This window comes from Aspergillus sydowii, assembly GCF_001890705.1.
Source record: "Aspergillus sydowii CBS 593.65 unplaced genomic scaffold ASPSYscaffold_27, whole genome shotgun sequence".
NCBI lineage: Eukaryota > Fungi > Ascomycota > Eurotiomycetes > Eurotiales > Aspergillaceae > Aspergillus > Aspergillus sydowii.
This window is the reverse complement of record NW_024467885.1, coordinates 41,356-55,263: the sequence shown is the minus strand read 5'-3', so window position 1 is coordinate 55,263 and position 13,908 is coordinate 41,356. Positions and strand designations below refer to the sequence as shown.

General features: G+C 49.1%; 4 protein-coding genes across 4 annotated transcripts in view; 3 read left to right on the top strand and 1 right to left on the bottom strand.

The window, feature by feature from the left end:
- ASPSYDRAFT_52733 (bZIP transcription factor) overlaps positions 1 to 1,027 on the top strand; it is a 1,546-nt gene extending 519 nt beyond the window's left edge. The window contains exon 1 of the mRNA XM_040848545.1: positions 1 to 1,027. This exon is cut by the window's left edge and continues 519 nt beyond it. Coding sequence (XP_040695786.1) covers positions 1 to 529 — 529 coding nt within the window. The 3' untranslated portion in view covers positions 530 to 1,027.
- A 2,356-nt stretch (positions 1,028 to 3,383) lies between these two features.
- Positions 3,384 to 5,082, top strand: ASPSYDRAFT_214936 (heat shock factor family protein; the record flags this gene model as incomplete). The annotated part of the gene is made up of 2 exons (XM_040844102.1): positions 3,384 to 3,841; positions 3,903 to 5,082. 2 exons carry the CDS (start codon positions 3,384 to 3,386, stop codon positions 5,080 to 5,082), a joined length of 1,638 nt encoding a protein of 545 aa, XP_040695785.1.
- Positions 5,083 to 6,344: 1,262 nt separating this feature from the next.
- On the top strand, positions 6,345 to 8,211 carry ASPSYDRAFT_138167 (trehalose-6-phosphate synthase; the record flags this gene model as incomplete). Its single annotated transcript, XM_040840821.1, has 4 exons — positions 6,345 to 6,633; positions 6,678 to 7,418; positions 7,475 to 7,817; positions 7,870 to 8,211. 4 exons carry the CDS (start codon positions 6,345 to 6,347, stop codon positions 7,916 to 7,918), a joined length of 1,422 nt encoding a protein of 473 aa, XP_040695784.1. The 3' UTR covers positions 7,919 to 8,211.
- A 1,203-nt stretch (positions 8,212 to 9,414) lies between these two features.
- On the bottom strand, positions 9,415 to 12,387 carry ASPSYDRAFT_63069 (uncharacterized protein; the record flags this gene model as incomplete). Its single annotated transcript, XM_040850214.1, has 3 exons — positions 9,415 to 10,128; positions 10,155 to 11,380; positions 12,315 to 12,387. The coding sequence occupies 3 exons, from the start codon at positions 12,385 to 12,387 to the stop codon at positions 9,415 to 9,417; spliced, it is 2,013 nt and encodes a 670-aa protein (XP_040695783.1).
- Between the last annotated feature and the right edge of the window lie 1,521 nt (positions 12,388 to 13,908).

Here is a 13,908-nt window from a genome sequence, read left to right as displayed (position 1 = left end):
TGAATCATCGGGAGGTGCTGAAATAAATCACATACTGCCATCCTTATGGTCCGACCCGGCCGTGCCAAGCTTTTCATCCCNTTCATCCTTTTCATCAACCAGCTCTGGCATCGCCGACCATGATCCAGCATTTGGATTTCGTAATATCCGCGGCTCCCCGCACCCGTATGTTGGCAGCAGCAAGTTTACTGCCCCGCCATGCCGGCAGAACAGAGATATGTCCAAACGGGCGAGGCACCTCGAGCGAAACAGGGCAGCGGCAAATAAATCGCGCAAGAAGAAGAAGCAGGAGATAGACCAACTCCAGAAACGGTTCCAAGAAGTCTCCCACCGGAGGACTACCCTGGAGGAGGAAGTAAAGCAGTTCCGTAGTCAACTACTCTCTTTGAAAGATCAGGTCTTAATGCATTCGCGGTGCGATGATAAAGCTATCAATCTNTACGTGTCCCGCATGGTAAAACAAGCGACACAACATAACTGTAACGTCACGGTGCCCGCTGGCACGCCGGAGGATGAGGACGTTTTATGATACAGGCAAGGTTCTGACTGGCTGTCGGCCTTACAAGCTGCAGTTCCCGAGCGTGGAAGCCGCGGCCGCATTCACGCAATTGCCCGACGGTAAAAAACTGATCTCTAGTTTGCTGGGACTAGGGTTCAGTCTTTGTTTTTGTATTCATACGGGCCCCGGCGCGCACGGAAGTGGACGCCGCGGTAAGTAGGGAGTTCAAATGGAAGTTCTTCCAGAATTGAGCGCAATATCCCTATTGGGGGCCGACGAGCAACTTCTTCAAGGTTCAACGTTCTCTCCTCTGAATTTAATTGCGTACCATCTGTATCTAGATAGAAAGATCAAGTCGTCCTTTTCCTATATTATTATTTTTACAACTCGTTATATCTGTGCAATTATATGGAATTGAATAATGTACGTCATACATCTATCTATCCCTCTCTCACTTCGACTTTGATTCTTTTCTCCGGGTCGGGTTGCCATCCGTATCTCCCGAAATATTGCAAATATGCATTAGTGTCTGTCTAAGTAGAGATGACGAAGAGTACGGTTATGGGGTTCTAAAAATCGCGATATGTAAGAGATCCCTAATTGTATGATGACACGAAAATGTAAAACATGGCTTGGATCTGAGGAAAAAGACCAGGTCCAAGAATCTCTCAAAAGGGTGATGTTTCGTAGTTCAGGGAATAGCGTTTAGATATAACGGTAATAAGAGTGAGCGAAAACAGGAATCCGGAGGGAACATGATATTGTTATCCGAGAAAGACATAATGCCACAAGATTAGCTCTCTTATTCCAAAAATGTATAGATTCAACTGAAGAGGCTGTCTTTCATTAGAAAGTATAAAATATCTTGAATGCCCCAATGCCAGAAAGATAATGTTTGTAGCAGGGAGCGTACCCATTAAAATTAAATGCACATGTCTCCATATCATACCGTGGCTTGTTGAACAAGAAGCTGGTACTTTTGTCACTCCCGCAAACCAACATTCCACATTACATGTGCAATGTTTTTTCTCTGTGTTGACAGTATCCGCCATTCTATAGCCACATGCGGACGCGCTCGTTGTCCACACTGCGGAAGGGACATCGTCGCTAGCGGAAAATGACATTCAGTTACCATAGCCAAAGCTGATCCATGCAATTATTCAGGCATTATATGTTGGCCAGATACACGTACGATCCCTCTGCATCATTCAAACCCTCGAGGGGTGTGGCCATCTTGCTAACCTGAATCAGTCGTAATCTCTCGACTCGAACGAACCTGAAGAGCGTTCTCGGATGTGATTTTGTAGACGTTTGATGTATCTTAAATAAGGCGTGGGAACATGGTATCTGATTTGTTCTCTGGTGGTATGCATTGACTTGAAGACCTGATTGCTTCTCACTGTGTTACTGGCGTTTATTCTTGGCCTTATCAAGTGACTCGTGTATTGTCCCTTCATTCTCAAATACAAACCCTCTTTAAGATCGGTTTAGCCCTTGGATTAAAGCTGCAGGCCGTCTTTAACACCGGCTGTAATCTCCCTCACGACATTATCATACTTGTCGGGATTGTTCATACTTTCCCAGGGAATCAGGCCCCCATGGGCGCGTAGCTCCTTGTCAAGCAAATAAATTCCCAAGCCGGGCTACTTTGAGACCCTCACTACCTGCTATAATAGATCCCCAAGTCCCTAACATGTTTGACGTCCTTGCGCAGGAACCGTGTCTCAATAGCGTCCTGCAACGAGGAATCACCGCACCTGTTTGCTAAGGCGGCCAGCCGCTCCAGGTCTTCAAGAAGTCTCATCTCCACAAGGAACGCCTCCTTACAGGTCCCACAGGCTTAATAGGACTATCAGACCAGTCAACCTGGGTGGGCTCAATTGTAGAGGGTTTGGCCCGGCCGCCGCGGGAGACGAAGTATTCCTCAAGCCAGTGGAAGTCAATTAGGCATTCGGTAGCAGAGCGTCCCCAGAGCCTTCATATCCGTTGGACTTACTTTTCGTTTCGCGGTGATAGTGCCTTGGGTGGACTCACTGTGCGAATCCTACTACTGTCTCAGGCTGCCCAAATACAGCGCAGTTCGCTACGCGCGTCTACGGGGCGACGTCAAGGCTCAATTGGCAGCTCTTGATTCTGCCGAAACGGACTATGCAATAACTACCTCAGCTTTGTGCACCTCTGATAACTTGCGTAACCAGCGAATCGGCAGGCCAAAGCTTAGGTCTTACGCAACAAGTGTGTGGGCGATGATGTCAATGACCTTGTACAACAACGTCAACCGTTCTTATCTGTTCGCTTTCCCGGTCAGTCCATCCTCAAGAAGTCTTGGGTGCGGGCTCCTCTGTATCCCACTACCTGTTACCTGCTGTTCATGTAACATCCCCTGCTCGCGCCCTCGCGCCCTCCACCACAGACTCTTTCTCCACCGCAGTGGTCTCTGCTGATGTCAATCCGGCGTCAAAGCCAGAGTATCATTGATCTGTCCTCTGCTAGTCAGTGTTGACTGCGCCCACCCGTTGGTGGCTGTGACCTATGGGTTTCCTACTACCGGCTCCATCTCCTATCATCCCTCTACGTTTTTTTGTAATTTACGCCAGCGTTACCACTTCAGATACATTTACTGAGACGGGCCTTCACGACATAATTCGTTAACTATCTCTTGTGTTCGAAAGTTCTGCCGAGTCGTGTCTACGGACAACCCCCCTGCAGAAGCTCCTGGCCCGGACGCCATAGAAGGATGTCCATCGTATTTCAATTTCTATTTTGGCATCCACTAGATCGCGAAAATCTGTCGAAGCAAGCAAGCCTGGCCGGGGTGTGATGGCGGCCTATCCACCGCTGTCGATGAAAGTACCTTCCGACAGTTGACCTACTATTGCCTGCAATGAGTCCTCAAGGAATAACTCGCAAGAGACCAGCGTCCGGCAAATGCCCAGCCTTCCGTCCCTCGCTGGATCCGCTCCTGAACTATCCTCAGGCTTCAGGATCCCCATTGCCTGACAACCGATTTTTACACAGGGGCCGGAATGCAACTTGCAACACTGGTCCCGCCGCTGCCTCTCCTGATGCAAACTACGACACAGCTGCTCTACCGCCGGCACATGATGTTTCTTGCGCTTCTACATCATCTAACCAACTTAAGCAAAGACAGCTAAACCATGTGCTGGTTCAAAGTCGCAGTCGTGAACCTCCGTCAACACTTCATGAGCAAGGCTGTGACCCTAATGAATCTGAAGTTTCGTCAGCGAGCTTAGATGAACTCTATCAACGATCTTTAGCTGCAAAGAGGGACGCGCAGGCTAAGCAAAAGCGAATTCCGCCCTTTGTGCAGAAGCTGAGAAGGTATGTTAGCCCCTTTTCCCTGGTCCGTACAAAGCATGGTCTTAAACAGTAACATATTAAGTCTCTTAGACAAGTCGAAGTACGCCGACCTGATTCGATGGTCCGACACTGGCGACTCATTCATCATACTAAATGAAGTCGAGTTTGCCAGGTCGCTAATTCCAAAGCTTTTCAAGCACAATAATTATGCCTCGTTTGTTCGACAGCTACACATGTACCGCTTTTGTAAGAAGTTGGACATTTCTAATAATTCAATGCGGGCCAGTGGGAGAAAGAACAAAAGTACAAGTGAATACGCGAATCCTTACTTCAGACGTGATCATCCTGATCTACTGTGGCTGATTCAGACGCCAAAGTTCGCAGCTAGACGCAGAACAAAAACTAATGAAGGCTGCATGTGCGTCAATATTAAAGATAGTGGAAACGAGGCTGATGTTGATAGTGACGATGCCGAGACATTTCAAGAAAAAATCCTCTATAATCGAGTGCCTGACCGGTTCATGAATATGTATCAGGACTTGCAAGCAATTCATCAACATCAGCAGACTGTCTCCATCACCGTAAACAAACTGAAAGAGGAGCACGAACAGCTCTATGCGCAGGCAGGGAATTTCCAGGAGCAGCATATTCGCCACGAAAATGCAATAAACACTATACTTAGTTTCCTCACGACTGTCCATAACCGGAATCTTCAAGGCCAGGAAGACCAAATCCTCTCCGGTCCCCTTGCCAGGGCGATCTCGCAAGACCACCACTGGTGTAATGGCATCGACATCGGCAACGACTATCGGCCTGGCCCACTAAGTACTCCTTCGACGAACGGCCCTGGGGAACCGCCGTCAATGAAAAAGCATCCCTTGTTGCGTAAGGCACCACCAGTGTCAGGACGCAATGGTTTGGGGACGGTGCTTTCACCTGCCGCGAGCGCGTATAACTACTCGCAATCTCGAAGTGGTTTGCGGTGGCCAAACGCCTCGCAATTAGGGCAATTCGAGAAAGTCTTAGACACTAGCCAGCGATCAAATGATGTCCCTGCTTCTTCCCGACCTCAGCAATATCCGCAAGGAGATACCGTCTCCAGCATTCAGAATGCTCGGTATGAAATGCCAATTACATACGGTAATTACTCGAACGTACTATCGCCGTTTGAGAGATCTGGGGGTAACTCTCCTCCTACGTTCAAATCAACTTGCCAATATGCACTGTACCATGGTGAACGAGTCCGGTATGACCAACAGTGAAGAAACTATATCCCACAAACGATACTCTGATTAATCCAGCTTCGTCGCCAATTCTAAAATTTTCCTTCACGCCTTACTGATAATCGATCCGAAACCAAACTTGATGAAAACGCAAGCCGAGTCTCATGCAACGCGTTACCCGGCTTGGGGAGTCCGGCGTCTGGGGCTTCTTGTCGCATCTGGATTCCCGCGAAGTCTCTCAGATGCTATCGCAGTCCATCTCGGGTTGAGGCACATCAGCCAATGGTTTTCGGTCAGTGTCGGGTCTCGCACCGATGCCAGTCTGGTTTGAAGCCGGATGGTCACAGTCATGGCAGTGAACCATGCTAGCTCCCTATATCAGCTATTGCTCTCTTAACCAATGGGGGGGAATAAAAAAGATTTTCTAAACTCGGGAGCAAGTGCTGAATTATCTTTGTGGCTTCCCAGTTTATATCTGACAGAGCGGCAAGTCAAAATGCATTTGAACAAGACAGAAAGCCGGGCTCTTCGTCACAACGGTACGCAACTCTCTCAGACAGATGCACCGAGGACTCTCACAAACCTCGTGGCTAATGCGATATTACTCATGAATGTCAATTGCTTGTTCCCGCGTAGTACGGTGTCGAGCAGTCCCTCTGCCTTTTGTCTTCGGCCTCTTGGACACGTCGTGATGGTTCAGCTTTCTATGAATCAATTATGTTGTCCAGACGTGGAAGGCGAATAAACTCCTTCTCTATAGCCCCAAGCGCAATTGACCCATTTCTCGGCCACTCTGCAGTCGGCGGGTCTGCGTTCTGAACAATGGCTATTAATTTAATTCCGTGTAGTGTAGTCTGGTCCAAATGCTGAACTTGATACAGTGGCATACCACTCAATTGACACCTCCGTTTACCATATTTTTTGTGTTGGTGCCACTCGACATCAGATCCGCGTCTTTATTCATGACTGCTTTAATATGTTTAATATTCTACGTCGTTTGAATCCGTAACAGTCACGTCAAGTTCCCATCAAGAGTACTTGCCTCGTCCTGGGACGTCATGCGGGCATCATGTTGTCAGCAGCAGACACTTCATACTGACGGGTTTTAACATCGGCAACGAACCCTGACATCAGCACCCATGTGCATTCTCCCCATATGAACGGGAGACCGTTTCATTATCTCTTATCACCGCAACAAACATTTGCAAAGGGCACAAGTGCATATTGGTGGAGAGCTTTACAAGCTTCTATTGGTCTACAAAGTAGTTCTTATTATCCAACCGGACATTCCAATCATCGCTATGGATGAGAGCGAGAAGAAGCACCAGTTAATCATCGTCTCCAACCGCCTCCCCCTCCGCCTCCAGAAAGTAGACGGTTCCTACCAGTCGACTCTGTCCAGTGGCGGCCTTGTAACAGCGCTCTCAGGAATAAGCAATTCCACAAACGTCCGCTGGTTTGGTTGGCCAGGCGGGGACATCAAAAACCTCGAGGAGCGCAAAGCCGCGACCGATGCGCTCGCTGGGAACAATGCTGCTGGCATCTTCCTGGATGAAAAGCTCGCGCACGGCCATTACAACGAGTTTTCAAGTGCGTTCTCTACCTAATCTGCATTGAGAAGCTAACACGAGCAGACGGAATCATCTGGCCAATCCTGCACTATCAGTCCGGCGTGAGTTTCAATGAAGATTCCTGGGAGGCATATCAGCGCGTGAACGAGATCTTTGCCAACACGGTTGCGGACGCGGTCTCCAGCGGCGATCTGATCTGGGCGCATGATTACCATCTGCTTCTCTTTCCAGCTTACTTGCGCGATAGACTCAAGAAGCAGGGAAAGGAGTGTCCAATTGGGTTCACTCTGCATACCCCTTTCCCCGCGGAGGATTTCTGGCGGGCGCTGCCCGTGCAGAAGGAACTGTTAACTGGTGTTCTAGCATGCGATCTGGTGGGCTTCCATACAGATGAGTATAAGCGGAATTTCTTGGAGTGTTGCAGGCGCGGATTGGAGGTAAAGGTTAACGGGAACGATATTGAGTATCGAGGCCATAAAAGCCACGCAGGGACATTTATTGTTGGTATCAATCCGCAGAAGTTTGAGAATAGACTTGAGGATAAGGATGTGCAGGAGAGGGTCAGGGAATTGGAGAAGGAATATGAGCGAAAGACTGTCATTCTAGGCGTCGATCGACTGGACTATACAAAGGGTCTTGTGCAGAAGCTACGTGGATATGAATACTTCCTGCAGCAGCATCCGGATTTGAAGGGAAAGGTTACCCTTATTCAGATTGCTATTCCTAGCCGAGAGGACGTGAAAGAATATCAGGACCTGGAGAAAGAACTAAGTACAATTGTTGGGAAGATAAACGGCGAACATTGTACGCGCAACCCTCTTGTCCTGCTATATGCTTTTGATACTGACCGGTCTCGCGAGCAACTCCTGACGGGGCCCCCATATTGTACATCCACCACTCTGTCCCGTTCACAGACCTCACAGCCCTATACCGCATCGCCGACATCTGCCTAATCACGTCCAGCCGCGATGGCATGAACCTCGTCGCGGCTGAATATGTCGCCTGCCAAAGAGGCCGCTATGGTGTCCTTGTCCTGTCAGAGTTTGCAGGCGCAGCAATGTTCATGGGCCCGGGGAGCATCACATTTAACCCGTCTAGTGCGCAGCAACTGTCAGACTCGGTTTACAAGGCGGCAACAATGAGCCGCGAGGTGAAGGAAAAGATGCACTTAGAGTTAGAAGAATTCGTAACTATGAACACCAGGTATGATCCTTTCCACTTCGGTATGCGTGTATGCGGCTAATTAATGGTGGAGTGAGCAATGGGCCGAGACTTTCACCAAGGCTCTGTCGAAGTATGCGTAGGGCTCGCAGTCAACGGGATAGGGCGGTCTTCAGCCGGCGACAAGTTCAGAAAAGGAAAGGCTGCATTTGTCAAGTATACTTGTTCATCCATATCCGTATTCAGTCGTACTTCTGGACCTGTGGATCTGTTCGGCCAATAGGCCAGGAAACGTACAGTTTTCAATCCGCGCCTGTCATTCCAACAACTACACTTACCCGACCGACCTATAGTATATGGTGTTCTATGTTACAAGTACAGTAGACGGTATTTGAGTCGGTACTCGCACACAGAGCTCTGCGCTCAAGGAGATTGTCCTTAGTTCTTCAATTATGCGTAGACAAGGATTGTTCCGTTCATACGTTGCGATGATCTGGACTAGGGTTATACCAAGCTCTCCCCGGTATCCACTTGATCACGGATTCGGCGCCTCGGAAATATCCAGCCATGACCCGAAGATATCCACCAATGACCAATCAAAGCCGTCACGAGACCAACAGCGGTATTAAATGGGTGCTCGTCCGGCGCCCTGGGCTGGCTGCGAATGAATATCTTATTCAGGCCAGGGGAGACCAAGAGGAGGCGTGAGTACTAAAGTTAGGTTTTACTGTCTTTCTATCTGTAGGAACATGGAGATACTTAAAACTCTCTAGCTGCATTATCATGACTTGTCAGACACTATCGAAATACTTAAAGGGGATGATGTACGGGACGTGTGGGACCGGATTCGACGAATCACTCAAAACCCAGCTCTAAGCTTACCATCCTCACATGGAAGCTGGCGTGATGTTCGGTTCAGAGACACGTCCACCTTACTGTGGCAATAATCTCAGTCAACTAGCACAACTTCTGGGGTGTGATGCTTGGATGACGACAACCGGCAGTCAAAGCCAGCAGTATATAATAGACTTGAGATTTCGGTCCAAAACGTCAAATTCAATGAACTTAATAAAACCTCCGTCCCCTTTTCCCCATGTCTCGCCAATTGCGCGTAAAGATCTCACAGATACAGATAGCTCAACGTCAGCTAAAGTATATTCCATATTCCCCGTAGACACTTCCCAGAGACACTGGTGCATGCGAAAACATAACGAGTCTGCCGAACAGGCTTCCTCCAATCTACATAGCATAGTCTGTCACATGACTCTCTTAAAACTACAATACACTCGCCGCTTTCGTCTTGAGTCTGACAGAAATACTCGATAACTGCATTTCTTATCTTCTTATTCAAGTGGAGCTAAGTGCCACATATCTTCGACTTCGTTGGTATTGCGATTTGCCGCGTTTCCACACTCAACAATCAACTGTCTGATAATTACAGTTTTCCTGATCGGACGCCGGCAACACTGTATTATTTAGTCCTGGGAATAATCGTGAAAGACGTGAAGGAATTATGGGATGCTTACTACTGGAGGGCCTGTAGGATACTGCTTGGCCCTGCTTATACTTGGTCGTATTGATCTGGGTTGCTTCTTTGGGTCGCCATGTATATGGAACAGTTAGCCTATCGTACTAACTTTCACGTGCCTAGCCACTTCCACAGGACACTTAGTAGTTGATCGCGATGAACCGGCTTCCCAATACAATCGTTCATGCCCTTAGCGATATACGTTTCGGCGTCGCCTTGAAGCGCGTTGCCCGTTACGGCGATAATCGGCATCTCCAGCCCCATCTCGCGGATGTGCCGGGTCGCCGACAAGCCATCCATGACTGGCATGGAGATATCCATCAGAATGACATCGAAAGAAAGTGGTTTCTGTTTGATCATGCGAACCGCCTCGGCCCCATTCCAAGCCCCGTCCACCCGTTCAAAACCCAGCTTCTGAAGGAGCTTCAGCATCACATTGTGGTTGACCAGGTTATCCTCCACCAACAGGACATGTTTTTGAGGCGCAAGCTTCCCAATCTCCTTCCCTATTACGACGTTCCTCTGCGCAAAGGAATCGCGGCGAGTTTTGGCTGAAGAGCTAACTGGACGACCACTGCGCATCTTCGCAGTGAACCAGAAAATGCTGCCTCCACCGTCTGTGTTGGGCCCATATCCGACCATGCCCTCCATCAGTTCCGCCAGACTTTTGCAAATGGAAAGGCCCAGGCCGGTGCCTGGATATTTTCTTATCGCTGAATTGGCAAAGCGCGTAAACGGAGTAAACAAGGTATTGATCGCACTGTCTGGAATTCCAATACCTGTATCTGCCACCTCTGCCTTGACCGTGAAACAGGTAGGATCTTGCTCGTCAGGAAGATCGACGTGGTAACCCTGACATAGCCCTTTTCTGTGAACTTGACCGCGTTATCTACCATATTCTGCAGGACTTGCCGGAACCGCAGAGGATCACCCTGGAGGCGCTTGGGAATGTCCGGCGCAATGACAGTGCTAATTTCAACCCCCCTTTTCAGGGATGAGTGGCAGTTCCGTACGACCGCGCCAACCACCTCGTGGATATCCAAGACGTCGGAGTGCAGCGAGAAGGAGCCGGAGGAGATTTTTGAGTAATCTAGCACTTCATTTACAGTATGGAGAAGAAGTGACATTGATTCCTGGACGATTCTAGAGTGTTCGCGCTGCTGCGGGCCAAGGCCGCTATCAATCAGCATGGTCATCGCAATTTGCATTCCATTCATGGGTGTGCGAATCTCGTGACTCATGTTGGCCAGAAAGTCTGTCTTCAACCGAGACGACTCTTCGAACGCGGAAATCATGCGAGCCTCTGCCTCCTTGCGCTCCGTGAGATCACGAGTGACTTTGACAAAGCCAGCATGTTGGCCGAACTGGTAGATCGGGGTGATAAGCACGTCAGCCCAAAAGCGCGACCCGTCGCTTCGGTACCGCCAGCCTTCGTCCCTGAAGCGGCCCTCGCGCAAGCAAACCGTCAGTGCCTTGGTCGGTTTGTCGTTCGCCTGATCTTCTTTGCTGTACAGCACCGAGAAATGCTTGCCAATAATCTCTTCAGCCTTGTATCCCTTGAGCACGCCCGCTCCAGCGTTCCAGGTTGCAATACGCCCGTGAGGGTCCAACATAAAGATGGCATACTCTTTGACCGTATCGACGAGGATCTTATAGGTTTCATTCATGTAGGCATGCTGATAATTGGCTATTTCCTCTGTGATTCTCTGCGCCTCCAAAACGATGTAGAGCAGATTAGACCCATCAAAAATCGGGGTTACTCGGAGATTTTGTGGCACATCCCCTCTAGCTAGTACAGTCTCGATCACCTGAATTTCTTTAGTCGAACATGCAGCACGCAATGCGCCGTAGAGGGTGGGAATATTCGGGGCAGGGATGGCGACCGGTTCGATGTAGCCGATGGGCGCGCGCAGCAGGGAATCGCGCGAACGTCCGAATAAAGCGACATGGCTGTCGGAAACTTCGACGATAGACATTGTGGGATCGAGGACGATGGTTGGCACGGGGGTACAGCGATAGATGCGGCTCAAGGCAGGAGACGGTGGCCGGCAGGGAAAGGCAACCCCGGGCTCGGAAGCTGCGACTGGCGGATCATGTTTTATTTTCTCCTCGACGGAGAGCTCTGACAGCTGTTAGCCGAGTAACATGGCTGCTATCAGTGGAGAAGATGCAGATGATGAAGCCAGCGAGGAAATGGAAAATTCAAATCCCCTCCTTGCGGACGGGTGGAGGTTTTGAGTCCAGAGCCAAGATTGGGAACCGAATCCCCAGGGTGGCACTGCCGCTAATATGACTGGCGGAGCAGCAGGCCTGCGCGAACCATTCCGAGGCAATCGAAAGCCTGCCTGTCCGTCGCAAGTTCCTTTTTAGTTTCTAAATCGCGACATCTACAACACGATTTGGCCGAGTAGATGGTCGGTTAGCCTAATCCGAGTACCCAACCCTTCGCCAGCCGCATAGCTTTTTGGTCGTCTGGCGGGACTGCTGATATTTTCCACATGGGATACTCGATTCGGTCGCTCTGGCTGGGGAATATCAGACCCTGGAGTTGAATGTCCAGAAGAATGACGTGCCGTTCCAGCCCGAAGACGTGACAGAACACCAAGTAACTCGCGAGGCAGGATGTTCTTTTGTCCGACCCTAACAAGATTTCTCCGATTGATCGAGACGCCCCAGTGCCACAAATTCAGCTGTGCTCTGATGTACCCACAATCCTGGGTCCAGACTCCCCTACTGTGCAGCCATGGTCAACCTGGATTTAGGACCAATAGAAGAAGATCGATGACGTGCGCGGTAGGAAACCAAGGAAGGGACAGAACGTCTTCTGGAGTTTGCCAACGCTGCAGATTAAGCTGTCCACTCAGCCTCGCTTCGGATGTCAACAAGCATTGGCCGGATGGTTATTCCAAGAACTAGCGGACACGACAGTCGCTGATAAACTAGCAGTTGACAGCCTGAAGCCGCTAATCCTAGGAAACGAAAGGGATTCTCAAGGTCTGCTGTAATACTACCACTGAGCAGGTCTGTTGTAGGCTCGGTCCAAAGTTGTGCAAACCCGGAAACCGCTAAAAGTTCCAGGGGCATACTTGAGCCATCGAGCATAGATTCTTACTTTTTATTTCCCCTATCACTGCCATTACCCCGACAAACAAAAAGTCTGAATGCAGGCTCAATCAAATTAGACGGAAGCCGGATTCGACACAAGCTCATACTCTGACTTGACAGGGCAGAGGCAGACCAAATCCCGTGACAGTCTGTCAGGTACCGGTAATATGAGACAAACACTGTAGTAAAAGCCGAATAGGATCGAGCCAGTAGTAGGAACCCTACTGGGCCTCTTCCAGCAATTAGCTACAAGAGGAGAAAGTACAATGCCTTCATTCTCAGTCATGTATCTCTCTGTTTCCTTCCCACCACTGTCGTAGATCCTAAAAGGACACTACAACGAGAAATATTTAGCGCCAACGCTTGGAGATTTGTTGTCGAAGGCACGGCAGAAGCGGCTCAGCAATGAGCTCTGCATTATCGGATTGAGTTAAGCTGCGTAAAGGGGGTCGATGCTGAAGGTAGAAAAATTGCAAATCACAAGTTTCAATAAATTTGCAAAGCTCATGATACGCAGTGCGCTGAAGAAAGGAAGAGAGGCCATAACTTCATCGGACGGTTGGCCCCTGAATTACACATGCGTTACACTCTCGTACACCTTGGCAGCCGAGTTAAGAAGCAGCAATCACGTTCTTTATCAGTTAGTTTAGTGTTGCTAGAAGGAGTCCTGGATAAAACAGTTGGGGGGATATTTAGCGGAGAATTTACCAACTATTCTCCCACAAAGACCCAGACCTGATTGGTCGGCGGAGGAAATACATATTCGACCATCTTTAATATGTATACCCAAACAGACGTTGGCACCACAAATCGTGCTTTGCTTGGACGATTTTTTTTCCTTCGTAAACTGGTTTTGCGACGGTCTCGCTTTTGGCGAATTCTTTGAAAAAATTTTGGTAGTTTCTGGCACCCCGTGCCTGGTTGTGCTTGCATGGTTTGCCTGGTATCGAATTCACAATTTATCAGAACCTTCTGGATAAACGAACCGCCTAAGAGGGTTGCTAGAATCTATATAACAAATGTACAAAATACTAACTCTGTACATACGCGCAAATACACGAACAATTAGACCTGTAAGCTACACTTCTGGAGACCACACTTGTGGGTTCGGCGGTCAAAAGAGGGTTTTTTTTTTTTCCTTTTCCCTTGACCACCTTTTGTACCAGTCGCAGACCTCTGGTCTGTCCAATGTATGGTGGTGATATCTCAATAAATTTGCACCCAATGAACTCCAGGATTATACTTGGTTCTAGTAACTAACCGGGATAGGAGCTGTCCTTCGAAAGAGCGAACTAGCCGCGGTCGTGAGCCTGTATCGGCGTTGATTGGCAGCGCTCATTGAGGCCAAACATCAGGGCTACGTCAACTACCGGCGTTGGTACTGAATGTAAAAGTTTGGCAGGGGAATAAACTGGGAGTATCGGTCAAACGGTCGATCACGAGAATGTAGAGCACTTCGCCAGATGACAGTGAATGCTCATCGATGACGGCTAGGAGGTA